The sequence below is a fragment of the Rhipicephalus sanguineus genome, chromosome 8 (assembly GCF_013339695.2).
Source record: "Rhipicephalus sanguineus isolate Rsan-2018 chromosome 8, BIME_Rsan_1.4, whole genome shotgun sequence".
Taxonomy (NCBI): Eukaryota; Metazoa; Arthropoda; class Arachnida; order Ixodida; family Ixodidae; genus Rhipicephalus; species Rhipicephalus sanguineus.
Genome location: NC_051183.1, coordinates 44,730,694 through 44,757,435, shown reverse-complemented (window position 1 = coordinate 44,757,435; position 26,742 = coordinate 44,730,694). Strand labels below are relative to the sequence as shown.

At 46.4% G+C, this 26,742-nt stretch overlaps 1 protein-coding gene across 2 annotated transcripts in view; it reads right to left on the bottom strand.

Moving 5' to 3' along the window:
• Nucleotides 1-23,995, bottom strand: part of LOC119401794 (uncharacterized) — a 45,876-nt gene extending 21,881 nt beyond the window's left edge. Inside the window, exons 1-3 of one of the 2 annotated variants that reach the window (XM_037668768.1) lie at nt 23,841-23,995; nt 17,434-17,582; nt 7,487-7,566 (exon numbers count right to left, since the gene is read on the bottom strand). In XM_037668768.1, coding sequence (XP_037524696.1) covers nt 7,487-7,566; nt 17,434-17,582; nt 23,841-23,913 — 302 coding nt within the window. In that variant the 5' untranslated portion in view covers nt 23,914-23,995. The remainder of the gene's footprint in view (nt 1-7,486; nt 7,567-17,433; nt 17,583-23,840) is intronic. The other variant, XM_037668767.1, reaches the window with a different exon arrangement.
• Between the last annotated feature and the right edge of the window lie 2,747 nt (nt 23,996-26,742).

Here is a 26,742-nt window from a genome sequence, read left to right as displayed (position 1 = left end):
TCGCGTAGAAGCGCCGGCACATGCGGAGTCAGACGCGCCGGTCCACGAAGCGCTGGTTTGAGCACCGACAGGCGCACGAAGTTGCGAGCGGCTTTTGCCCGTCTGCCCGCGTGTGTGGCTGTTTACGTGGATCATACATAGGCTTGTTATTGAGTGCGACAGAAACGCGAAAATTGAATTTCACTGAAGATCCAGCGCTGCTCATCGACGTGAAAGCGTTGAGTTGTGGTAGCACTCGGTGTTTGTGAAGGTACAACACGAGAAAGTGCGAGCTGCTCAAAGCAGCAAGAGCGACGTGCGGCTGCGCACAGAGCAGCAGCAACGTGAGTGCAAAATGGGTAAAAAGTATTCCATCCTGCAGGAAAAAGCGTCGGCTTCCGCCCCGTACCCTGACTGATTTTTTCACACGTTTAATAATGCGGGGCAATGTGTAAGTCGCCATTTACAATTTGGAAAGTGCCTGCGCCGTAGAAACAAAGTACCACCAGCAGCTGAAGGAGCGGTGGCACGGGAAAACCGACGCAGTGGGGGCCGTTTCCAGCGGCAAGGTCGGGGACATCAAGTCCTCGCTTCAAGAAGCGGTATCTCCTCAGCAGAACATCGTCGCTGAACTATTCCATGGAATGTTGATGGTTGCCGAGCACTCGCAGCGTTAATTGCACATGTGGACGCCGATCGCATACGTCACCTTTTCTTTAATGACATTGCAAAGCTTCTTGCGTAATCAGCCATTGCGCGCCGCATAAGTGGCGCCTTAAGGTACCTGCCGGGCTACCTTATCGAACGCCACCTTTTCACGGCGATAAGGTTAAGGAAAGGTTAGATTGTGGCATAAGGTTTGTTTATGAAACGCGTTAAGGTGCCGAAAAGGTAAGGAGGGCAAAAGATGAGGATAAGGTTGGTTTGTGAATACGGGCCCTAAAGTCCTCGTCCTGGCGTGTGTGGTGGCCCTGCTATCACCTGCACCAGCAGCTGCAGGTCCCACTATGCGTATTATGGACCAAGCTCCTCATCTATTTCAGGACATCTCTTTGAGTCCACCCCTAAGACCTAGGTTTACGAACGCATACACATATCTGCCGTCTGTTTCAAAACAGAAGGCTAGCAAGGCAAGCGTGTGGCGCAGGCTGGATAACTGTCCGCTCTGCTACCACTGTGGCGAAGCGGGTCAACTGTATCGCACCTGTCAGTACCGCGAACTAGGTCTCCGTGGCCTCCACCTTTATGCTCAGTGCCCACGCTACGGTGAGCGCCCTCGTGGAATCAAAGCGCACCTCACGGGCCAGCAAATTACTTCCATTGTTCAGTGCCGGCTATCGCGATCACCATCGCATCGCCGCTCTACGTCACCTAGCTTACCCTCCTCGTCTTATTCTCCTTTCAGGAGCCGCTCACCGAGTCCCCGTAGGGGACATTAAGAACAGCGGCTTCTGCGGGTTAAGTCCCTTTCCGACGAAGTGTCAAAAAGCCTCCCTCGAACAATGCGACGATGTCAGTTCTGATTTTTTGTTATTTGTCGAGAGTGATAATATTGTTTCTGTCGACATCACCGTATTCGTTGATAATCGTGCTGTCACTGCCCTCGTCGACATGACGGCGTACTTCCCCGTATTACCTGTGTGCTCCCGTCCAATCATCCTGGGCATGGACTGCGGCGCAATAATTGACCTACGTGAGTTGCTGGTGTCGTTCGAGGACCCTTTTCCTTTTGAATATGAAAACACCCAATTATTGAACACAGCCCTATGCATTGCCGCTGAATCCACGACTGTGCCTCCTAGCAGCAGCCTCTTTATCAGCGTTCAATGCTAACAAGGCGTCCCCCGACGCTGTAATCGCGGAGGGTAATTTGTACCTCCTTGCATATTAAATCTGCGTTGCCCGAGGATTTACTCAACCTAGAAAGAGACAAACCCATCTACTGGTCGCGAACTTCGCAGAGGAATATCGTCATTTTACAGATGCACCGCCATTGCATAATTCAAGGATATTGCCGACGTCCCGGGTCCGTCAACAAGAGCGGCCCTTTCGCCGTGCCAGCGTTCATGAGCATTCTCGACGTAAACCAGAGTGCACCTTCCAAACAATGGGAACGTCTTTTGGATATATTCGATTCATTTCGAGATTGTTTCGCTACGACCTTGAAGGTTAACCAGATGCCGCTTGCCAAGCATCGTATCATCGCCGAACTCACCGAGAGACCCGTTCGACAACATCCCTATATAGTGTCGCAAAAAGAACAAGACGCTATACGTCACCAAGTCGAGCAGATGCTCAAGGATGACGCCATCCAGCCATCTAACTGTCCCTCTTCCTCAGTTGTGTTACTAAAAGAAAAAAAGATGGTAACTTGCGTTTTTGTGTGGAATATCGAAAGTTGAACAAGAATACGAAGAAAGATGTTCATTGTCTGCGCCGAAGAGATGACTGCTTGGATCTTACAGGGAACGCGATCATTTTCTTCCATGAACCTACGTAGTGGCTACTGGCAAATCGCAGCTGACGAGCGTGACCGCGAAAAGATCACTTTTATTACTCCTGACAACCCCTACGAGTTTAAGGTCCTTCATTTAGGGTTTTGCTCGGCGCCAGCAACTTTTCAAAGAATGATAGATAGGGTTCTTTCTAGGCTGAAATGGCAATCATGTCTAACTAGACAGCGATGGTGGCTTTCTCGGACACGCTTGAGCTGCATATTCAGCGCCACAGACTGTTCTTCAGCCGATTCCAACAGATGGACTTTCTTTCAAACCTGTGAAGTGTCATTTTGGGCATGAGGAACTGAAATTGCTTGGCCACACTGGTATCAGCACATATCCCAAGGAAACGAGTGCCGTCGCCACATTTCCCTACCAACAAACAAGCGCGATATACGCCGATTCCTGGGGCTCTGTGCATACTAACGACGCTTTATAAAAGGCTTTTCCAAAATCACTGAAGCCCTCAACAAACTTACGAAAGAAGGCGTCCCATTTGTTTAGGGTCAAGATAAGCGTCATACCTTCGATACCTTCCAAACAATCTCCAGGCTTCACCGGCACTTGGTCAATTTGACGGGAACGATGACACAGTTAAACGCCAACACCAGCGTCGTCGGACTTGGAGCTGTATTTGTTCAGTGGCAAAATGGCGTACAGCATGTGATTGCCTATGTAAGCCGAATATTATCGTTTGGTGAGAAAAACTACTCTGCAGCAGAAAACGAACGCTTAGCCCCTTGTTCGGGCCATAAAGTTTCCGCAATACTTGTACAGCCGCTCATTCAGGGTAGTCAGCGACCACAATTCTCCTGCTGGCTCGCCGATCTGAAGAATGCTTCAGGTCGTCTGGCACGATGGAGCCTTCGGCTGCAAGAATTTGACGTTACCATCGTTCGCAAGTTAGGACGCAAGCACACCGACGCTGACGGTCTCTTATGTGCACCAGTCGGAAGTGCCATCGCTGACCGCGAAGAGCACAATGCTTTTCTTTCCTCTGTTCAGCGACCGATTTGCCTCAATCGCTCGACGAATTGGAGCTCTGCCCGCTTATTGACTAGCTCGAAGGGCGCAAATCCAGTTTACCTTTTCTTTCAGGAATGGAGTCATTTATAAGAAGAACTTTGACCATACGCAAGCTACACACATGGTAGTTGCGCCAACGTCGCTTCGTGGCGATATTTTACGTTAGTTGTGATACATGTGGACGAGGGATAGGGGCACCAAAAATGTTAGGGTTCTCTATATATTTTTTTACTGTCATGGTGTATATGTGCCGACATGACGAAAAATACAATTAGTTTTACGTCAGCAGTGTTGCTGTCCCTTGTTCGTCTTGTGTACCGTAAGAATTGGGAGCTGTTTCTTCCCTGTTACACGTATCAACCTTCTTCAAAATTGGATAGCGTGAAATCGACCAGGGCTACCAAGGATCACAGATGAACAAGATAGGCGCTACTCGCAACTAAGCTTTATTCAGGAAAGGATCCGTAGATATATACACAGACGAGTGGCGCGCGCAGGCGCATTGCACATACGCTAAGCACGAAAAAGCCCTCTGCCGATGAAATGGTGCTGCCACTTGGCAGGGGCCGTGGGAACAGCGTCACGGGTGGCCGCGGATGAGACCAGGACTCATGTAGTGCGGCCGGAGGCGACTGTCGTCTTTCGACGACATTTGCAGCGAAGCACGCAGATACGCGGCCAATTTTTTTCATTTAGCAACGGTTCGCAAACACAGTAGCAGCACAGATACAGGAAGACCGGTGAAGAAGAGCGGCGCCGCGCCTGTACCGGCTTCTTACCAACGGCGTCGCTGGGCCTTTTCGAGGAGCACGGCTGTGCGATGAGCGACAGCTGGCGATCACAGAATGCATCCCCTGTGCAATTTTCGTCGTCGTTGGTTTAGACACAAATTTAATATACGCGTCCGCTATTCGCGGCGTCTTACGGAGTGATGCACTTACAACGAACGAGACGGTTCGCAGCTCCGATCTTCACGGTGCTCGTACCCGCAGTGCACCGGCGGCCGCACGTTGGTTCCGTCTGCCTCGTATCGGGGCTCGCCTTCGAGCTAGATCTTTCACAGCGGTGGCCGCATGGAGCGAAATACACAGTTCGGACTACACTTTGTTCCAGGAAACATTGTTTTCTGTGAAACAAAATTTACGCGACGCTTCTTTCACCTTCTCCGGCGACGCCCTCACACCGGCCGCTGGTCGGCTCGGTGCCGACGACGTAGCGAAGCCTTCTTATCGCTTCGAAGTTGCAGCCGGTCACACTCCAGAAGAAGCCACGGACGATCACACCAGCTTGATTTTGTTGCCGCTGGGAGTGTTCTTCGTAGCTTTTCGCGATTCGGCACGGAAGTGAGGTATCCGCGGCGTCCATGCTCGGAGGCTTGAGCTCGTACGCGCACGGCCACTCGATGATAGAAGCACCTGAAATCCATCCTGCCGTGCGCAGCCAGACGCCGGCGTGAGTTGAACTTGCCATCACCGCAACCAGACATATACAGCGCAAGCTTCTTACATTCGCCTGTCTCCAGGGCCACTAGACAACATACGCCAGCGATACGCGAAAATCTGCAATGCGGCTTTCCGGCAGGTTTTTTTTTCTTCGAGCAAGCCCTTTCGTTCACAGGCTGCTTGTCTCACTCGTTGTGCCTCTGCAGCTGCAGTTTCAGTGAAAGTGCGTAGCCTGTGGGTCAAACGTGAGGCGCGACAATGCCATACCAGCTTTGAAAAAAGAAACAAAATAATTGTGATGTTCGCACACCTTAACTGGAACTGGAAGGGCACTCATCGGCGGACAAAAGCCGCCGAAGGAGGGGGAGTGGGGGGAGCTTGATGTCACATGGTAATAAACTCTGAAACGATGGTTAAAGGGACCCTGAAACGGCTTTTTTGAAGTTTTGTCAGCATTTAGGCAGGAGCATCCCCAAATCACTCGCACCAGAAACTAAGCGACGCACCGCGTACCAAGGCAGCTACGGTCAATTATAGCTATACCCTCCTCCTCACCAATGCCTTGCACCCTCAACTCACAGACACGCTGGCATCGCCGGCGATCGCAGCGCTCTCATGAGCGCACTCGACGGTTTGAGCTCGCTCAGTCATGGCCTCCAATATTGCGCGCCGACAGGTTGCGCGCAATCTCGGAGGCCCAGTGTGCCCGGCAGCACGCCGTCTGGCAACAAAGACGAAGCTCGCGCAGTGGTCGAAATCTGCTCCAACAAGTGGCGCCACCCTACCACCAGATTTTCTTTTATTCTCCTGTACGGCGACACTCGCAAAAGTATGCGGACAAACAAAAAGAATTCCGTAACGATCGCCGATAAGCGTAAACTCGGGCAATGTGGTTGTGTCTTCAGGGGTGAAGTTACAGCCGCAGACACGTGGATCTTGGCGTTGAAAGGATAGCGAGAGCGCGACGCTCATTGCAGCGACGAGCTGAAGGGTTTCCGCTCACCAGTGCGTCACAAACATTGCACGATGTCGCAGCTTTACAAGTCACCAATTGCTACATATGTGGTACACAGCACGGCCCTAGCCGTGCTGTGTACCACATATGTAGCAATCGTGACATATGTACCACATACCACACATACGATACAGATACCATACAATACCACACGTACAGATAAACATTGTCGCTCAGCTCACGTCAACACGGAGCACGTTGAAACACAGGCAGACGACGCTCGCTGACCACAGGAGGTTCAATGACGTGGACTGGACATATCCAATCAGATCAGCCACCTGCGTGACGTCGCGCTTCCAAGACGATGCGCACTGGAAGTGGGCGGTTTGAAAACGCGTTTGGCTGAGCCGCTGTGATCGGTGACGATTCGCACCTTTAAAGCGTTGTAATAAATTACACAGTTTACGCACCCAGCTTAAATCGGTCTGTAAAGGACCCTTAGGGCTTGCTCTACCGGCCCAATGTGTTCGACGAAAATCGTCAAAACCTTTTCAGGGTCCCTTTAAAAATCCCGTAACAGAAAGCTCCCCACGTAGTAAAATTGAATTGTGACATCTTTTTACTACGTTCCTCAGAGGTGGTGGTAAAACTATGTCATGTGTCACCTTCTACTCCAACATGAGGTAGTAATTTTAGGAGCGAGGGAGTTTCAGAGGTAGTGGGCCGGAAAAAGCCCCAATTTTGGCTAACGTTTGCTTACATTGTAGCGGCGCGCCGAAAGTCGCATTGGACGTGCTAGATAGCTCCAGATGGGCATCCAGAGCCGCCCTGCAGACAGGCAGTTCCATTCGTTGTCTCCGTGCGCATAGCTTGTGTGGACGCCAAAGTGAAACAGTTTATTGCTGACCGTGTGTCACAAGCAATTGTGTCAACGACTCTTTATACATGCCATAGTGTACTGTACTCAAACATGGGGCGTGGTAATGTCTGCTAAGCTAACAGAGACACTACGTAAAATGAACCAATGGACACTACAATAAGTCTTGCGCCGTCATGGAGACCGAACTGCCGAAAAGTGCACATGCAAGCGTCGTAGTAACCAACACAATGTCTTGACGAGGGATTGTCGTTTTCGTTCGCGTTGCTCCCAGGTAATGTCGATGTAACAGAAAATATCCCCGTGACAAAAAAAAAGACATTTTCAAAGGAAACATTGATAGCCATCTGTGTTGTAGGACAAAGCTAAAAAGAAATTCACACCGATTTCCTTGTGGCTTTGTGCTGCACATATTTTGTAAAAAATGTTTTCTAAGACAAGACATTTTTACCAAGAATATTGTGTTTTTTAATAAAAAAATTTTACAATTCAAGCCATCGGCAGTGGTCATTCAAATAATTTAAGAAGTGGAAGCTCACAATTTTCAAGCACATGTCATTTGCATGAACTAATGATTCTTCTCGTAACGGTCACTACATTCAAGAGAGTGCGCTAATGCACTTTGCCTTTCAACGTTCGAGGTTTAGTTGAAAGTAAATGTTCGTAGCGATTCTGCTTGAAATACGCTTTTTGACAAAAAGGCACATACCATTTGGCAATACTTACCTGTTCAACGGCTATGACGCTAAAGTTTACCATTACATTCCGACTGTGGAAGTACCTTTCAACCTAAGAAGAGATAAATGAACAAGAAAGCTCAGCTGAGCATTTCTGAGGTAGTTTGTTCATTATGTATATTACAGAAATCTTAGTGTTTTTCTGTGTGGCCATCTATTTCTTTCAAAGGAAAATTTTATACAATCTATGCTTTTATAGAATTGAAAACCAATAGTCGTGTGATTATGTGCCCAAGAATCGCCGTCATAATCATTTTCCGCCTGTCTTTTGTCCACTGAAGAATGAAAGCCTCTCCCAATAATCTCCAAATTACTCTGCCTTGTGTGAGCTCGTTCAAGGTTACGCCTGTGGGCTTTATGATTTTATTGCGATAGCAATTATATGGACAGTCTCGGCTCGTTTTTGCCGTCGCCGTATATGTATAAGTATGTATATATACATCAATATCCCAAAGAAAAAGAAATCAGAAAAATGCTTCCGAAGCGCGGAATCGAACCAGTGACCTCTCACTTCGCAGCGCGGTGCGCAAAGCACTACTCCACACAGCGCAGATCCCCCAGGTAGCTAACGGCGAGCGTTATATACACACCCTTTACCGTTTACAGTCCTCCGAGACGGCAGGCGCTTATAAGCGTTTCTTCATTACCAGCGAGATGGCGCTTGGAGCGCGACGGGCGCACTTAAAGGCGTCGGCCAGCTCTCTCGCTTCTAATATTTGCGCTCCGCTGTCTGCTCGCGCGGGCGCTCGAACAAACTACCGCAGTGTTCATGATTCCCAGCAGATGGAGCTACGTGGTAGCTCTCACCGCGCGTCTCGTACGTGTAGCTAAAAGCGTTTCAGATGTCGGGCACGTAACGTACGTGTACTTTTCACGTTTGCGTACGTGAAGTCCCAACGTACGTGAAATTAAAACTGTCTAGTAGCTGCCGGGTAGGGATGGACGCACGGTAGTTGCAGCGCGTCCATCACGGGCCGCTTTTCTTGCTATCGCAATCATTGCTTCGCCCTTGCGGCGAAACTGTGACTTTTTTAAACTCCATCTGGCCCTCTACTATTCTCGGCGACGTTTGTCATGCCTTGGTATCCATTCTGTCGCTCTAAGTGCCCATCTGTTATCTTTCCTTCGCAGTACGTGACTTGCCCAGCTGCACTTTTTCTTCATAACGTAAGCTAGAACATCTGCTACCCCTGTTTCTTCTCTAAGCCACTCTGCTTTCTTCCTGTCTGTCAATATTATGTCTGCTATTTTTCGTTCCATTGCACGTTGCACGGCTCTTCTCGGATTTCTTTGTTACACACCAATCTATATCCCGTACTCTAGAACTGGCGATATACAACGGTTGCACACATTCTGTTGTAGGAACAGCGGCAAGTTGCCTGTAATTATTTGTAAATATCTACAGCAAGCGCTCCAGCCCATTGTTATTGTTCGCTAGATTTCCTTTTCGCGGACTGGCTCCTCTCTCAGCAATTGCGATTGGTATACATACTATTGGAGGCAAGGCCCACCACTGGAGATGCGGGCGCTGCGATCGTTGTGATGTGCAGGGTTGGATCACGTGATCTCACGTTGCTCCGGCGAAGGGAAGCGGACGGTTGAACGCGCTGCTTTTAACCGCGATTTCTGGCGTTTTCCGCTTCCCGCTTCACTTCATGTGTGCTGACATCTTGAGGCTACACAATGTGGGAAGTCCAGTCAGAGTTATCGGTGGCATGGTACTTTATACTGCTCCGTGCCACAGTGCGAGCCTAGTGTGAGCTTTCACTTTCATCGTTACCCTCCTTTGCAAGAGCGTGATACCGCTTCTACCTGACATTCCTTTATTATTATTTTCAGCTCATGGGGTTACTTGCTTACAGAGGATGTCTGTAGAATGAGCCCATCCAGGGTGACTTCTTTTTATGTTGCGTGCATAAAAACATGCCTAGGTTCTTTTTACATGCCTAGGTTCAAACACTGATACACCTTCTACAATTGTTGTGGTTTCACGTCCCAAAACCGCAATATGATTGATATAAATTTCGAACACCTCCATGGAGTCGAAATTGAGCTTGAGACCCGTACGAGTACCTAAATTCGAGTACACGGGCCTCATGCATTGATTCACCTTCTAACAGCAGCCGCGAAGTGTCATACTGCTTATGTATTAAGTTGTAAATGCTGGACACTGGTATTTTAACTAACACATAAAATTGCGAACACAGCTATCTGATTTAGTTGGAATGGGTTCGTGCTTATGAAGCACGAAAAAAAAAAAACACGGAGACGAAGCAGAGATACACACAGGACAAGTGTTTGTCCTGTGTGTATGTCTGCTTCGTCCTGTGTTTTTCGTCCTTCAAAAGCATAAAATTTCCATCTAGGCCACAGTAAGCCACCTCTCGCAGCAAGCTAGTGCATTCAAATGAGCGAAATATAATGCGGCCGGCTGGCCCACGGTACATTTACCTTCTCAATTTAGCCCTATCGGGACCGTATATTTCGATCGCGATTGGCCCCTTTGTGCCAACTGCAGAACGGAGTAAATCGTAGAAAGTTTTCATCCCGATCTGGTTCGATGGCGATCGAAAATGCATCGTGTCCAAACCGTAGACAATTCGCACAATAAGGTGTAACAGATAAATACTAAAATAGTGCCGCCGAAAAAAAGTTCGGCAGATCCCACGTACCGTGGGAATCGATGTTATGCGAAGCATGCGCGGGGTGGTGATTGTGGCATAATTTTTCTTGTTGAGCGAAAGTTTACGAAATGACGCTAGAGAAATGTGGAAGTGGTATAAACACACTCATATATACTGAAGAGTCGCATATGTATTATATAACCAGTTGTTTACAGTTGCGTAACGATGCCAACACCAATATTGGTGTTACCAACACCATACGCGGTAGGCTGATATGTAGTGCTTAAATTCTTCAATACTGGATAGCGCGAATCCGAAGAGCGCAAAGGAACACAAATGCACAGGACAGGCGTTACTCGCAACTAAGCCTCATTCAGGAAAGTTCCTCTGGATATACACGCAGCTGAGTGGATCGCGCAGGCGCACTGCACGTACGTTACAGTAACAGATGCAGTTATGACAGTTGCGTTACAGTTGTTATGTTTGCACTTGTCCGTTATGACGGAGAATGCACGTGCGTTTCACTAACCCGTGTGTATGTGTAGAAGGGGTCCTTGACAGTTCTTGAACAAGGTCATCATCACCGTGATCAGTGAGCACCAGCAGCTGGACCGGGCTTGTTAATCGGATCCTTTCGCGATCGCAGCTACGAGGGGTCTAAGTGTAGTGAAGTGCCAGGTATAGCACAGCTGGTGAAGATCCTGGATGCCTGTTGCGATGAAATGATATATGGCGCCTCCTGTCCTACACGTGGCAGCGAGGTCTTTTGATGCCGTGTCTACATTAAAGCCGCGTTTCACGCAGTATAAGGACCAGGCGTTGTTGGGTCTTAATAAGTCAATGTAGAAGTCACCGGTGATGATCAGAGGCCTAGTTCTCTCAGCAGATTTATTGTAGGAAGCATTGACGCTGGCTTTCGCGTAATCCACGTGGTCCACGTTGGGAACCACGTGAATGAGTGCATGGTAGTTGAGCGTCTCCGAGTGGTGTTCTGTCTTCAGCTTCCTCACTTTCCTTATGTCCGCCACGGTGGTGTAGCGGTTACGGTGCTCGGCTGCTAACCCGAAGGTCGCGGGTTCGATTCCGGCCGCGGCGGTCGCATTTCGATAGATGCAAAATGCTAGATGCCCGTGTACTGCGCGATCTCGGTGCACGTTAAAGAATACCAGATGGTCAAAATTCCAGAGCCCTTCGCAACGGCGTCTCTCATAATTATATCGTGGTTTTGGGACATAAAACCCCAATAATTGTTATTATTATCACTTTCCTTGCGTGTCGTTGTGTGTGTTCGCGTTTACTGAGTTGGTTGAGACTTTGTATCACTTGTGGCACATACCAGCATGACAAACTCTGGTATGCGGGTATGTGCCACACGTGACTGAGAGAAAGGGTTTCATGACGTACGCAACAGGTATTTTGCGTTATTCATGCCATGACCAGTGAATCGTGTTCGTCATACACTGATCCCCTGCTATGTCAATTTGGGTTCATTAGAAGTTATGGAGACGACCAGGAGAGCGCCCAGACGTAGGCGGCTAGATAGATAGATAGATAGATAGATAGATACGTAGATAGAAACGCCCAAAGTGCCTGAGGTTCGCTAAGAAATGCTTCGCATTTAAAAACCTGTGCTTACGTAAAATAATATCTAGCTACAACCCTGAGTGAGGCGCGCGTGTGCATATAGCTCTTGTGCGTTTGTCTCCAATGCCTTGAGAAAGGCTGCGGCTGCATGCAGAAGTAAGCATGTTGGGATGCTTCCCACAAAGCGGACAAACCGCTCGCGTCACGCTTTATACTATAGGACCATGTGCATTAAACAGCAGTGCAAATTAGCTCATGCCATTTCTTTTTCGTGCCAACCGCGACCCGTCTTTAGATGCGAACCCACATTGAATCAAGTTATACGGTGGCCACGTTTCACGCATTTCTTGAGCGAATATATGTTTCTTTGTCTCAAGGAAACGCTAAAGCGCATTAGATGCTAAGTTTCAACACAATATGGTTGTTTACCGTTTACAAAAGCAGCGCGCTCGCCTCCTGTGGCTTCCACATCGGTGGCCGTAGCAGACGACGCCGGCAGCCAAGGTGGTGTCAGTCATTTTGAGGAACGTAATATTTCTTTTCGGAGCAGTTTTGTCGCATTTCGTAGTCAGTGACGAAGCCACAACAGTATTTTACTAATTTCGTCAAAGTGAAGTACAACAACAACAATAAGAAGGAAAACGCCAAAGCGGCTGCAGGCTGCGCGGGAGAGGGCGGCCGGAGCAATCCAACCTTGCACGTCACACGGACGCCTCCGCATGGCGGCGCCACGGTATGTCCTCGCGCCCAATAGTACACACTGCAGATGTTGTTTGCCAATCATGAATTCGTGTTGTTGGGCTAGGCAGATAATTGCTATAATCGTATTTTGCACGTTCATAATTAACGCTAATTTAGTGGTTTGTCGGTTTAGGTTCTAAGTATTGTTTTTTTGTAATTTGTCGCAATTAGTGCCGAAGAGCATTAAATCACCTGCGATTCGTAGATTAGTAGGATGTTCTCCACGAATTTTGAAGTAGAACGCGTTCATACCTTTACGAAGAAAATGTGGGGACAAACGTACTATCCGGGAAAACGTACAAGCCGCCTTTTTTCACGGTGCCACGGCACATGCACCTTTCCCCTAGTGGGAAAGTCGGGAAACGCTGTGGTAGGGTACCCGCAAGCCTTTCGATCTCGAAGGCTTTTGTTCTGGTCATCACAGTTGTCCCGGATCACCCCGCAACGCTCCGCCCCCTACCAAAACGGCAAACGACAGCACAAGAAAATGAAAAGGACGAATTGAAATAAAATAACTCATTGCGAATTTCGCTTCATAACAATATCGCAAACGTACGAAACGGGATCGTACCAACGCTGTTATACTGCATTCAAATTTCTTCCTGAGCTAGCCGTTTTAACACTTAAGGAGCAATGGAGTGGCCAACACTGGATCCACTTTGGAACGCCAGCTCGTATTTCGTTGTCTGACGCGTTTCTCTATTGCAATTTTATTGCTTTTATAGATAGCCCAAGTATTCATTGCTGGCGTAAGGCTTCCAAGACTGTTGGTGTCTACCGAGTTAAATGCTTTTCGTATAGTCTATGAATGCATTATGAAGGGGCTTGTTGTACTCAGCAAATTTCGCAATTACCTGGCTGATCATATGGACGTTATCCACTTTAGTGTAAACCTTCTGGAGAACAGCTTTTCTCTGTAGGTTCGCCATAGAAGGCAGCGCGTATTGAAAAGAGGAGGGGGAGGCCAACGCACAGCACAGCCATGTTTAGTACAGTATAGCAAGGCGTGGGAAAGAGAAGTGAGGGTTAGGAGGAGTGACGTGAGGGTGAGGTGGTCAAAGAGGAAGGGTAAGGTAGAGCATAGCACAGCCCTGTCCATTACCCTCATTGCATAACCCAGGGCCAATCGGTACCAGCGTATAGGGCCATGGTTGCTTATGGGCCCAGTATCGCGCTGGATACTGGGACGCCGGAGCAGAGCCTAAATGGGAGGCGCTGGATGGCGGAGCGCAGAATGGCTCTAGAGCGTTGAAATATAGTGCGTACCTACCATTCATAAATAATTGAGCTGAGAAAGCGAAATAGAAATAGAATCGAACGCCCCACCTCCGGACAGCCAACCGAGAACTCTACTACTGCGCCATGCTGAAACAGTGACCAGGGCGTAAAAAGACTAATAAACAGAGTAACCCACCGTTCCGTTTCATATTTTTATGCTGCATACTCAAGAAAGACGCAATCTTCCTTTCCAATTAAAGCGTGCTTCTTTATTAACGACAAACGGCTGCAGGCAACCAATGACATGCCGATAATGGCAAGGGCACTAGGTTTGTTTAAAAGGGTCGACAACTGGCCAAAACGTGTCATTAGACTCTGGCAGAAATGAAAACACAGTGAAATGTAGTAACACATTCCAGCATACTTTTCGCGCTGTGAATGGGATCTATATTTTTAGAGCGCAGCGCTTAGGTGCCCGTTCCTGGGTTGAGCGGCGTCGCCGTCGGTGGCGCAACCGATAGATATGAAAAAATAAAATGAGAAAAAAACAGCATCGCATAGGATTTGAACCCGGGCCTACTGCGTGGCAGTTGAGTATTCTGCCACAGAGCCACGCTGGCTTTTTTTTCTTTTTTTTCTTTCTTTTATGGTATTTATTACTCTGAGTATTACAATGCACAATAAGAGCACAAATAAAACAAACAAAAGTACAATCACATAGCGACAATGAGCGCTCAAGCTGCCGTCTATGTGATGTGCCGGAAACAATAGAACATTGCTTTGTTAGCTACAAAGACGCTATTCTGTTCTGGGATGTCCTTCAGCGAGCACTGAAAAAAAAAAGTTTTTCATTAACTACAGGGCTCTGGCATCAGCTGCAAGCCATGGCTACCTGGAATAAGGAAGTCACCCACCTTTGGGCGAAGAGAACGTGCGCCTGGTCAGACAATAAAGTTTAATTCTCTCTCTCTCTCTCAATAATTCTCACACCATACGTTATCTTATACCAACATCGCTTGATGAAGTGCCATATGATACGTTTTTCCTTATGGGCATGGATAGCTTATGGAAGACACGTATGCAAGACCGCAACGCAGAACACACCATTCCTTCAAGCATACACTTCGCTCGAATAGCTATCACTAAAGGACATTTATGACGACCTAGACTTTAGACCGGACTGGTACACCATCTTGGTGAGGTGCTCGGCCTCATCGCCTTCCCTGTATAACACGATGTGAAGAACTCTCACTGTTCTACTGCACGTTGTGTTAGCCATCGAGTGTGCCCTTAGCAACGCCACAGCCACGCTGGCGCTTGACATTCATTTGTAAAAAGACCCTATACAGGCGCAATGTTGGGCAAGCAATCGAGTTAACCTTGTAATACAGCATGGCAGAAGAGTAAATAACAACCAGTCATCACACAATGCTAATTGCACTACGAGTGTTTGGTTTAATGCTTCCCACTCACTGCAAAGTGCTCAGCCATAATTCTTCATCGTCATCGGCCACGTGAAGCATCAACAAAGTGCCCATTATACCTCACAGATGTGTAGAGGGTACCTCCCATATCCACAGAAAGACGAATAATGGCGTAGTGGGTGTTGTCCTACTTCCCAAAAATTATGATTTATGGTGTAGTCGTAACCCTGCGGAAAACGAAAACTTGAAACACAGTTGACCTTGCCCCAACACGAAGCTACGCTCAGAATTCGCATGAGGCACTATCGTAATCGTCGGTGAATTGTTTAAATCGTGTCTGAGACTAGCAGAAAACCGGTATGTCACGCGGCCTAGCCGAAGAGCCTTGAAGCTGAATTATGGAGTCGGTCACTTTGCTGTACGTACTCTTGTTTTGTGATGCTGCTATGCGTGCCATAATTAGTCCTCAAAATTAGAGTGTGTATATTTTTATCTACCCCCGCTCTATTCTGTCCTATGATGTAAAATGAGTTGCAGGGTGAGAAGCAGTGCTGCCTTCACGGCAGCCAGAGGAAAATGCCGAGCCGCGGTGCATGCACGCGGAGTGCACATTGCACAGCGTTGGCTGATACCATTGAACACTGCGCGAGGGGATAGAACGTGTAGTACGCGAGCTAGAACGTTCGTCTTGACATAGCGCACGCGCTGCGTGAAAGCTTGAAGAATGTATAAAAGAAAGAGAAGCAGTGCGCGGCAGCCACACGGACAGAAAGCATGACCGCCACGTGCAGTCAGAGAGAACTTGCACAGCAGCGGTTAAAAGAAATGACGCCGACAAAGCGTTATCAAAGACCACCGGCTGAAAGTTTTTCAATAAGGGGGACACGTTAGCAAGCAGCTGCTGTGCCTTGAGCTCGTATGGTCCACACCACGCAAGCTACACCATGCGAGCTGGGCCTTTAACTCGTAAGGTCTAGACGATACGAGTTAGGAAGTAAGTAGCGCACAAGATATCTAGTGGCCGAAGTGTAGATGCGTTAAGGAATGACGCTTGTGGCATCAGAGTTGCTCACTGCAAAGAAGAACCACGTCAATTTTATTCTTTTTTTGCTATATCAATTATATGAACACTCCATGCGTATGTTTGCCGCGACGCCTTGGGGTTCCGTATATGTCTCAAGGGCGATAGCAACTATCCGCACCTCACATCCTCTATTCTTGAGTGAAAGCTCGTGACGGTAACCTACAGTCACGGTTCAAGAGGAGAGGAAACGCGCCGGCTGTCTTTCTTCGCTGGTGCTGTGTGCACCTGGCAGAAATAGCGTACTTTGAATATCTTAACAGAGATCAGCTGACGGCTCATCTACATACGTACGGTACGGTGTACATACGTGCTCGTGTACATAGGTAGACGGCTCATGTACAATCGAGCGCGATTTGAAGGTTATCGCGCGAGCGTCAACCAAGAACTACGACAGCGCCACGTCCCAGAATACCCGTTCGCGGAGAGGGAGGTATCAAGCGAGCTTCACTCACTCTTTTTGCTGTTCCTTAAGCTGCGATCACGGCCGTCTGAGGAAGGCGGATTTCCATTTTTTTGTGACAATACAACATAATTTGTGCAGCTTAGCGAGTCGTTAAAATGAAGCAATGACAAGATACTATATCTTTCCTATGAACTTTGCTGTCGTACGCGGAGATAAGAACCAACGAAGTATATATACGCTTGATCGCAACGAATGGAAATCTTAAAACAAAGAGAGAGGGTGCAGTGTTCATTGTAGGGGCGACTGTTGTAGCATGGAAGACCCAACGAGGGAGAGGAGAATGTGTAATCTTCGATTTCACTGTTCCAAAACGCGCCGCTCGGCCCCGGGGACGCCAGGCCGGTCGACGCTCGCGCGATAACCTTCCAATCGCGCTCGACTGCACATACGTGCTGTGTTCTCGCCGCTTAGTTTCCGTTGAAGCGATTGCAAGCATGAGGGTATTCTTTATCTGCAGCGGTCGTTTGCTTACGCCACGCCAGCGTATAGCCGGTGGGATACAAAAAGAGTTATCTGCTAGACCAACTTCGTATAGCATTCGAATTTGTTCCTGTCGCATTCATTACGTCGCCCTTCAGGTAAAACTATGATTTTTGTTTGATAGTGAAGCCCTGAATTTTGGATTAAGGATAACGTGTTGCGTTGCATTCGCATACGACGCATAGCCAATATTTAGCAACAGGATTCGTTTCGTTTAAGAATACTGGAAACAATTTCTTCAGTGTTACACATTTGTAGTGCAAACAACGGGCAGCCGTGAACAAGGTGTCACACGTCTTACCTCGTCAAACAGGTCTAGGAAGTACCACATTGCGCCCTTTTTCCGGGGTTCTTGAGATTGGTATTTTTTGCCATATTCCTCCGTGTCATACACAACGTATGCCTTTACTTCAACGCCTTTGCCAATTTTGGCGGTGCGAGTATCTGAAACTTCAGAAATACATTGTAATATATATTGTTGGCTTTTGACATCCCAAAACCACGATATTATTACGAGGGACGCCGTTGTTGAGGGCTCCAGAAATTTCGACCACCTGGGGCACTTTAACGCACACCTAAATCTAAGTGCGTTTTAGCGAACCAAAGCCACTTTCGTCGTTTCTATCTATCTATCTATCTATCTATCTATCTATCTATCTATCTATCTATCTATCTATCTATCTATCTATCTATCTATCTATCTATCTATCTATCTATCTATCTATCTATCTATCTATCTATCTATCTATCTATCTATCTATCTATCTATCTATCTATCTATCTATCTATCTATCTATCTATCTATCTATCTATCTATCTATCTATCTATCTATCTATCTATCTATCTATCTATCTATCTATCTATTCGGCCACCTTCGCATGGATGTTCTCCCGATTGACTCTCTAACTTGGTACATACCGAAATTGGTATCGCAGCACATGAGTGTATCAGGAACATTAGGTAGAGGTCACGACATGAATATTACGTGGATGTCGTGTACGTCATGAAACCCTTTCTTCCAATCATGTGCGGCGAATACTTGTGTACCCAAGCTCTTGGTATGCGGATATGCGTCGCAAGTGAAAACCAAAAAAAGCGGAGATAGTCATGAGAATTTTTTAAAGACAATAATAATATTAATCTTTGCCGGAGGTTGGCACGTAGCAAATCTACGATTTCATTTTGTAGAAGGCCATAGCGTGGCACTCCCGATAAATTTCGACTACCTATGTTTTTTTAACGTTCAACTAGGTTTAAGCAATCGGGGAGCTGACACGGACTCTTTTCGTGCATTCATGTTTATTCCCGCGCTGTTGAAATTTCCTTTACGATGAACTACCAACTCGCCGAAACTGTCATGTTAGTCGACAAATGAACACGTTTTAGAAGCGTATACCTTTTTCCTATATATATATATATATATATATATATATATATATATATATATATATATATATATATATATATATATATATATATATATATATATATATATATATATAATATGAGAGGTGGCACTTCAAGCAGACTGTTTATTTAGTCAACGTTTCGTTCAGAGCCTGGCCTTTATCAGATGTAGATATTATTTATGAATTAATTTTGTTTACTGTGAAAAGCCTCTAAGAACTCGTGTTTCAACGTACAAAACCGGCAACCTGCATCGGTTAGATGTCAACGACCAAACGGGATAGTACGCATTTTTATTAAAAAATGAAGGTAACACGCACTTGCTTTCGCCCTGCATTGCCTCTAACTGCCATTCGGGGCTTCGTATGATCAGGGTCTTTCAACCCTATTCTTTTGTTTACGGAACAAGTGCCGCAGTTGTATATAGGGACGAAAGCTGCTGCTAGAGGCGCCGCTGTGAGGAGAAGGCGACAGATCAGCCGCGTATGAAAGGGCAGTGGCGCATTAGTGTGGGTGTTTCGCATGAAAAAGTTTCGTTCATATATTTCTTACCGTGTTCGCTAACTGAACATAGTGTTGATCAGTGTCGCGCAAGTAAAAAAAAAGCATGCGAGTTTGCTGGCTTAAGTCATATTTCGTAAGCAATGGTTTGGCCTGGGCTGCTCGTCAAGTGATGTCGTTTCCTTTGTGCTGGTGCATATGCCTACGTTTGTTGATGCCTGTGTATGCTTCATGTCGGGCTTAAATTGCGCATTCCGCCATGAACAAGTATAGCTGACCCATAAAACAACATCGCTTACATAAGAAGCTACTGTGGGAAAAATCGCGCGCTGGACTCCACACGCTCATTCACCTGCTAATTCAACAATTATCCAAGAGGATCACGAAGTTGGCAATGAGAATTTCGCTTGCGGGACAAGCAATTCTGAACATGAAGTCGTCTTGGCACCTATTGAAGCAACAGCTGTGAACTGCGCGTGCTAGTTCTATGCAGTACATGCAGTTTTGAAACGAGACTTCCTCGATTTACGCATGGAAACTTTATGACACTGATCGGTTCGTGCCTGCGCGAATGTTCCTTTTTCTTTTTTTTACAGCTTCAGCTGTTGTGAGCTCACAACAACAGCCCATTTTCTTGGCGTAGTTGTCAGCCGCCAAAGACGCCAATCGCCGCCGCGCTATCGCCCAGATAAAGAAAAAAAAAGTAACAGTTTCGCCGCAATGGCGAAGCAATGAATGCAATAGCAAGGAAAGCGGCCCGGGATAGATGCGCTGCTACGCTGTAGAAAGATCTGCCCCCCGGCAGCAACTACCGCGCGAGCAGACAGCGGAAGGGCAAGGTTCTCCCTGCACAAATATTCGAAGAAGCGAGCGAGCTGGCCGACGATTTTTAAGTGCGCCCGTTGCGCTCCTCGCGCCATCTCGCTGGCAATAAAGAAACGCTTACAAGCGCCTGCCGTCTCTGAGTCCTGCCAGCGGTAAAGGGTGTGTATATAACGCTCGCCGTTAGCGACCTGAAGAATCTGCGCTTTGTGGCGTAGTGGTTAGCGACACGCGCTGCGGAGCGAGCGGTCGCTGGTTCGATTCCGAGCTTCGGAAGCATTTTTAAAGTCGGCGTTGTCCGTGAGCGAAAATTCCAGATAGATGCAAATAAATAATAATTAGTGAGAATAGACCAGAGTTTTTCTGCGTGGCAAGCGGGTGTGCTACCATAGAACGACGCCAGTGCTTGAAATTGCTTCGTAAAAAAGGAAAAAAAAAACACTATAACAATGTCATATGCTAGGAGGAGTCTCGTTAACGAATGTAATATGGCGTGGCAGAATCTCAGAATATCACCAGGCGTCAAATAATGGGAATTGCACAAAGAGTGGATGGTTTATAGATGCCCACCCATTACAAGGTGTGCAGCTTTGTAGGTGCGCGTGGCACCTTATAGATGCGTAGTGCGTATTTCGACAATTAGCAAAGGAAGAATTATGGCGTTATCGACACTTCATACCTCCACTTGCAGTGTGCATTCTAGGATAGTTTGAAACTGACAATGTTACGCGCACAAACGTCCCTTTCGTTGCGGTACGGCTCAAGGCGGTGTGCGCACTGCCCGATTGAGCTATCGCGTTCTACTTTTGAAGGCGATGGTCAAGCGTCCTCCAAGTTTTATTTTTATTTATTTCTGATTGTACGTCACGAAAACGTGGATAACCGAACGCTGGAATCTCTTTAGAAAAAAGAACTTATACAAGCGTGATGTATGACTAGTAAATAGGTTAACCGATGTAATATTGCGTGGCAGAAAAGTAGAATCACTCCAAGGCTTACACCAGACAAATTGAATAACGAATGGGTAGTCCAAAGCTTCCCAGTCATTACAAACTGCTCGGCCTCAGTTCAGCATCCTCATTATTATTCACCACAGAAACAACAGTGTGCAGATACGCAGGTGCGCATATTGGCAGAAAAACACCGAGTGGGTGCTTCGCTTCTTCGCAAAAGGTGACGACTTGTTGCGTAGTGGGCGCCTTGCTACTATACTTGCAGTAGACGCCCTAAGAAAGTTTATAACGGCCTTTATGATGACGGCTCAGCCACCTGACGCTGTGACTATGCTGGGCGTTGTTCGCAGGCCTGACGGATGTTTTATTGCTTTTTTTACGATCAATTTATTGTTGGTTTTTCAGCAATATATCCGGCATCCAAATGTTTCTCTCACAATTGAAAGGCCGGGCCACGAACGCCCAAGCCAGTTACTGCGACGACGGTTTAATCTTGTCGACCTATTCGCCTCCACCACGGACAAGGCTTCTCGCACATGAGCTGTTTTTTCAATGTTTGCTTACCCAACTCCAGATGACGCTGAAATGTATAAATCCAGGCTGGCTACATCACTTTCGTTCAAGAGTTGCTTGGAATGTACGTTACCACCCGACACTTTCGCCATATCGTTGAGGGCCAGCCCTCCAACATCTTCATGGATCACAAACTCTTGACGTATGCGCTTTGTGGAGAGTCGTGGGCACGCAAGCCCCGATAAATCAGGTTTCTCTCGACTAAATTGGTATTATCGACCGACATCCAGCAAGTTAGGGATGACCAGAACCTACCTGCTGACACTTAGAGTCCTGTGAACGCTGCAACACCAAGTTCACATCCTGCGCCGCTTGATGATGCCAGGATTCGTCGCACGCAAAGGTAATGATTCTTAGTTCACTAAATAGCGCGCGCCCAATTGAGCAATGTGGTTGGCCGATATCCTAGTTCAAGACATTACACCCGTCTGCTTCACCTTTCTGGCGCACCCTGATCATTTGTGCGTCAGCACAGAAGTTTCCTCAACTTGGTCACCATTTTTACGTTCACAATGAGATGGTTAAACAAAGCTATATAGCGGCTGCTGCATCAACGCGAACTCCCGAATAAAGGTGGCAAGGATGGTTCATGCCACGACCAGCGTGAGAGCACATACTGCACTGGCATTCAGAAAGTAAAGAAAAGGAGGTGGCATTGAGGTCCGGTGCTAGAACAGCACCTCATTGTTTTACTCTCACATACAATTTACATGCCTTTAACCAGCTCGTTTTTTCCTGAAACCTAGGCCATATATTCCTCAGCTTTTTGCCAGCCGTGAAAGCAGAGTCAACGCGGTGCCTATTTCCTGTATTTTAGGATAAGTAATTCCTGTAAGGAATACTTACGACTCTCTACTTGTTATTGCTTTATAAGACCATGCCTGGACTGGACAAAGTGTTGGACAGTTTTAAATCCTCATAAAATAATGTTGCTGCAACCCGATGAGAAGGTACATCAAAGAAACGTGTAACCTGCTCATTGATGTTGGCGCTCATAACCTGTGCAGGCGATAATGAGAGAGCTGTCTTAAGACACAAGACCATTCTATTTTTACAGCATTAGAGTACACAGACGAAGATTTTATTAACCGCTTTGAAACTCTAGAGGAGTATGATGCACAGGCCGTACTCCTAAAACGTCACGTAAATACCACAAAATTATTTTACCCTTTATTAATGTTATTTTTTATTAACCTTATGATCTCGTGTGTTTCCTTCTCATACTTCGCTCACGGGAGTAGCAATGAATTAAAGTTCTTCCCGAGTGCAAAACATATTTGTATCATGTCTCTGTATTCGTCTGTGTGACTAGATACGCTAATGATCCAGCTAACCCAAGCGCCCATTATGTCTTTATCGAGCTTGCCAGGGAATAAATTAATAAGGATATGATCTAGAAGCAATGCAAGTTGTTCATTTCTGTCCAGACACCATTTCCCTCAGTCAGCGTTGATTTCGTGTGATTTGAAAGAATGCCAAAGAAGACTCTTTCAAGCACGATGATTGTGTGTGAAAACCGTCTGCTGCACTTGTTAATTAAAAGAATATTTAACAGAAATTTACAACCCGCCACGAGGAAGAGAGCAATGAAGGCCTTCGATATCCAATATAAAAGCTACACATCCGCCAGGATTTTCAATTATAAACAAAAAGACACTCCAAGCGGATATATAGAATCAGGTGTCGCAACATAGACGACTTGATGTACCGGGGTAGTCGAAAATTCTTTGCACAGTATCCTATGGGAGCGCGGCCTGGGAACGTTTGACCAACATGGTGCATTCATCAGGATCTTTCAACAGAACATCTGCAACATCACTTCTGTTTGATTTTACAAAAATGATGAATATCTCAAGTAGATCCTCTGCACAAAGGAGTGCCTGCGTTAATAAAAATTAGATTTTATAATGCATTTAAAATTACGAGACATTGTGCGTAATAAAAATGATTAGGTGAACGGTGCTGTCGTATGTCTGTGACACCATTGATGAGTTTTCTTGCGATTATTTTACCTTAAGATGCATTTTCCATTTTTACAATTGCCGATTTTGAGAGATGTCGAAATTGGAGAGCTATATTTCAGGTATATACGTAGCACACGTCTTAGCAATCATGTTAAATTAGGTATTGCTCAGCCGTGAGTCGTCAGAATCTTAACAAGATTGGTAGTCTAGTATTAGCTCCGAAAACAATACTGTTATGAGACACGTTGTAGTTAGAGATTCGTTTAGTTAGGGACTCTAGAATGACCTCAATTTTCTGGAGGTTGTAACTCTATCTAAATTTAAGTGCACGGACATTTTTTTCGACTCATTATAAAATGGGGCCCTATGGCAGCGGACCGAACCCATGTCTTCATGTGTAACAGGTCAACAGCATTTTCGCTGCTTCAACACATGCTGATCGCCGTCAGAAATACACGTGTCTATTTATAAAGAAAACGTCGCTTACCATTTTTCGATGAGTTCTCGCCGATGCATTGTTGCGAAAAAATACACAGGAGAACAACGCACAGGCGAAACATGCTGTAGAACGCGTATATCCAGGGAGCCTCCAGGCGTGAGTATACTTGTAAGTGATTGGCACGTATTTATACGTGAGACACTGAAAGGGTATAAAAGAACGTATGCTAGAGTTCTTCGCACGTCCGCTCTTTGGTTAGCTACACCCGGTATATTGTCCTTTAAAAACGACAGGAGAATACAAGCAAGTGCTTTCGATAGACACATAAATGAGCTTACTGCGACTGACTTTTACTTGTTTCTCTTTCTGCTGCTAGCGTCCTTTCAGAAGCGTCCTAAGAAGATAAAGTTGTTTTCCAGAGCAAAGAGCAATGTGCGTGAGGGAACATTCTCGTCGTACAAACAGAGCGACGCCGCGATCCCTTGACGCACGCTCAGGGCGCGCCTTCAGACTGCAACAGCAACAGCAACTACAGTGAATTCATGGTGTGCTCCACTTGCAAGGACGCGTTAACATCGGGCAAGGTGCCCGTGATGAACGGAACTTTAAGTCGACCCATGCGCTGCTTCGCATCCCTACATGGTTCCCTTTAGTGAGAGATGGTGTAATTTAATTTAAAAAAAAAAACATCGTTTTCCAGGGTGGCAACGTACATTAACTTAACTCTACCGAATTTCCTTGCAAATAACCCTCGTATGTTTTGGAAACACTTCAGTGGAAAGGTAGCAGTGACACATCTATCTGTAGAAGAAAAACAACAAAGAGCTGATTCTTCCAACGATGTTTCTTTCACTCAGTATTCACAACTTAAAATAACCACGGATCCTCGGTCAGTTGACGCATTACCGTAAGCCTTGATGATAGAGATCTCGGTATCATGAACCTTCAGTTAAAAATTGACCCTAGGAAATCTGGTGGTCCTGATAACATTTCGAACGAGTTTATTAAAAGGTAATTAGAATGGAATAGCAAAAATCTAGGTCTAATTTTCATGAAGTCTTCCCAGCTCGCTAAAATACCATGGGACTGGAAAAAAGCTAAAACCACGCCAATACATAAATCCGGAGGAAGAGTTGTGGTGTCAAATTATAGGCCTACATCTCTGGGAGGCACATCACCCAAACTACTAGAACATATTATTTTTAAAGACATCACACTTTTCCTTAAAAGAATACATTTTTGTCTCCCAACCGGGGCACGGATTTCGCAATGGTTTATGAACTATTACACAGTTGACTGAAGTTGTACATGAACTTACATATAGCCTCAATAACCGCAGTCAGAAGTGGTTAAAATAGATTTCTCAAAAGCATTTGATAGTGCATACCATAACAAATTAATTGTAACATTTGAAGCAGTCTTAGGTAACAGTCCACTTACCTGTTGGATCAAGGTCATTTTGCTTAATCAAAAACAATTTCTATTCTTTGAATACGCTACTTCAAAAACTGTTTCTGTGTCATCAGGTGCACCATACCAGGATCAGTTCTTGGACCGTTGTTATTTCTAATCTATAATAACAACTCCGGGGCATTGCTTCCTCTGGAGTTCTTTTCGGCCGCTTGTAAACGCTTTGTGCCTATGGAACACTCGCGGTCAGAGCATTGTGTCATCAGCGTAGGTCATTTTAATCATGAAGAACAACTCGTATGGGTCTTTAAGGTTTTACGGAAAACGTCACTCGTCATATCTAATTAGCGCAAGAAAGAATAAAAGACAAGTAAAAGGGCCTATACAGGCGGAAGCGATACGTGCTACGTCCTTTGCCTTTTGCTTACTTCTTTTTTGCCCTCATTAGATATGTATCAAGTGAGTAATTCGTACCAAGCACCCCAAATCTCATCTCTAATACCGTAACTCTTCACTCCTTGGGCCTCTTTGAACATTCGCACTACTGTTATGGCAATTTATCGACAAAACAGGTCTGCAAGCTCAAGAATACCCACTCGCGTCGTCTAGCTGTTCATTTCCAACTCAGCTCGTCGCATTGTGGAGCTTTTGGTTCTCAAACCTTCAGCCACAACAAAATTTGCGATCAGCCGCGCATGTGCGGAACATCACTGTTTGCCTTCTTCCATTAAAAATTGGGGGACCCTTAAGCTTCGCCTTTAAGAGTTGAACGCGATAGCGAAATTCGGCCCCTAGTGCGCACTTCAACCACTAAGTGCATACTTATTAATGTGTATTGTTACACACACACACGCACACACACGCGCGCGCGCGCGCGAATGGTACAAGTTTTTGATCTAAAGCACGAGACGCATGGCCTCCAAGATATGCGCCGCATGTCCGCCATCTCGGAAGCCATGAAGGGTTGAGCATATTTCCCACAATGCCTCACAGAGGGCAGCACATTACCAAGCGTTTGCTGTTTTCTTGATCAACGCCTCCTCTAGAAACTGGCGTTGGCTTGAAATGTTTTCCGCTAGATGGACATAGTTGTCCATCTTTAGAGCTGTTTGAAAGTTCGCGTGTGTTTTTAGCGGCGATGGCTGCACTATCCCGGCCTTTTTCGACGTAGTTTGATGGCCTCGCCTATGCACCTACAAATCGCCGAATGGGCTCGTTTTCGTCGTGACACCTGCCGAACAAAATGCGCTAAGGAGACTCCTTCCACTACATGGCATTTATGTAGTGTTTTTTTCCGAAGCAGCTGCAAGTTACATGGTGGCTTTGTGGTAGGATACTTGCTTGCCACGCGAACGGCCCCGGTTCGATCCTCAGTGGAACCGAAGATTTTTGTTGTTTGTTTTATTTGCTTCTGTCTCGATTTTTCGGTCACGGACGATTTTTCGCTCACTACCAACGGTGCTGACGCCGACACCGGAATTTCTGCGACACGAGCTCTCTAACGCTATCGCGTTAATATAGGCTTCCAAAGCAGTGTCGA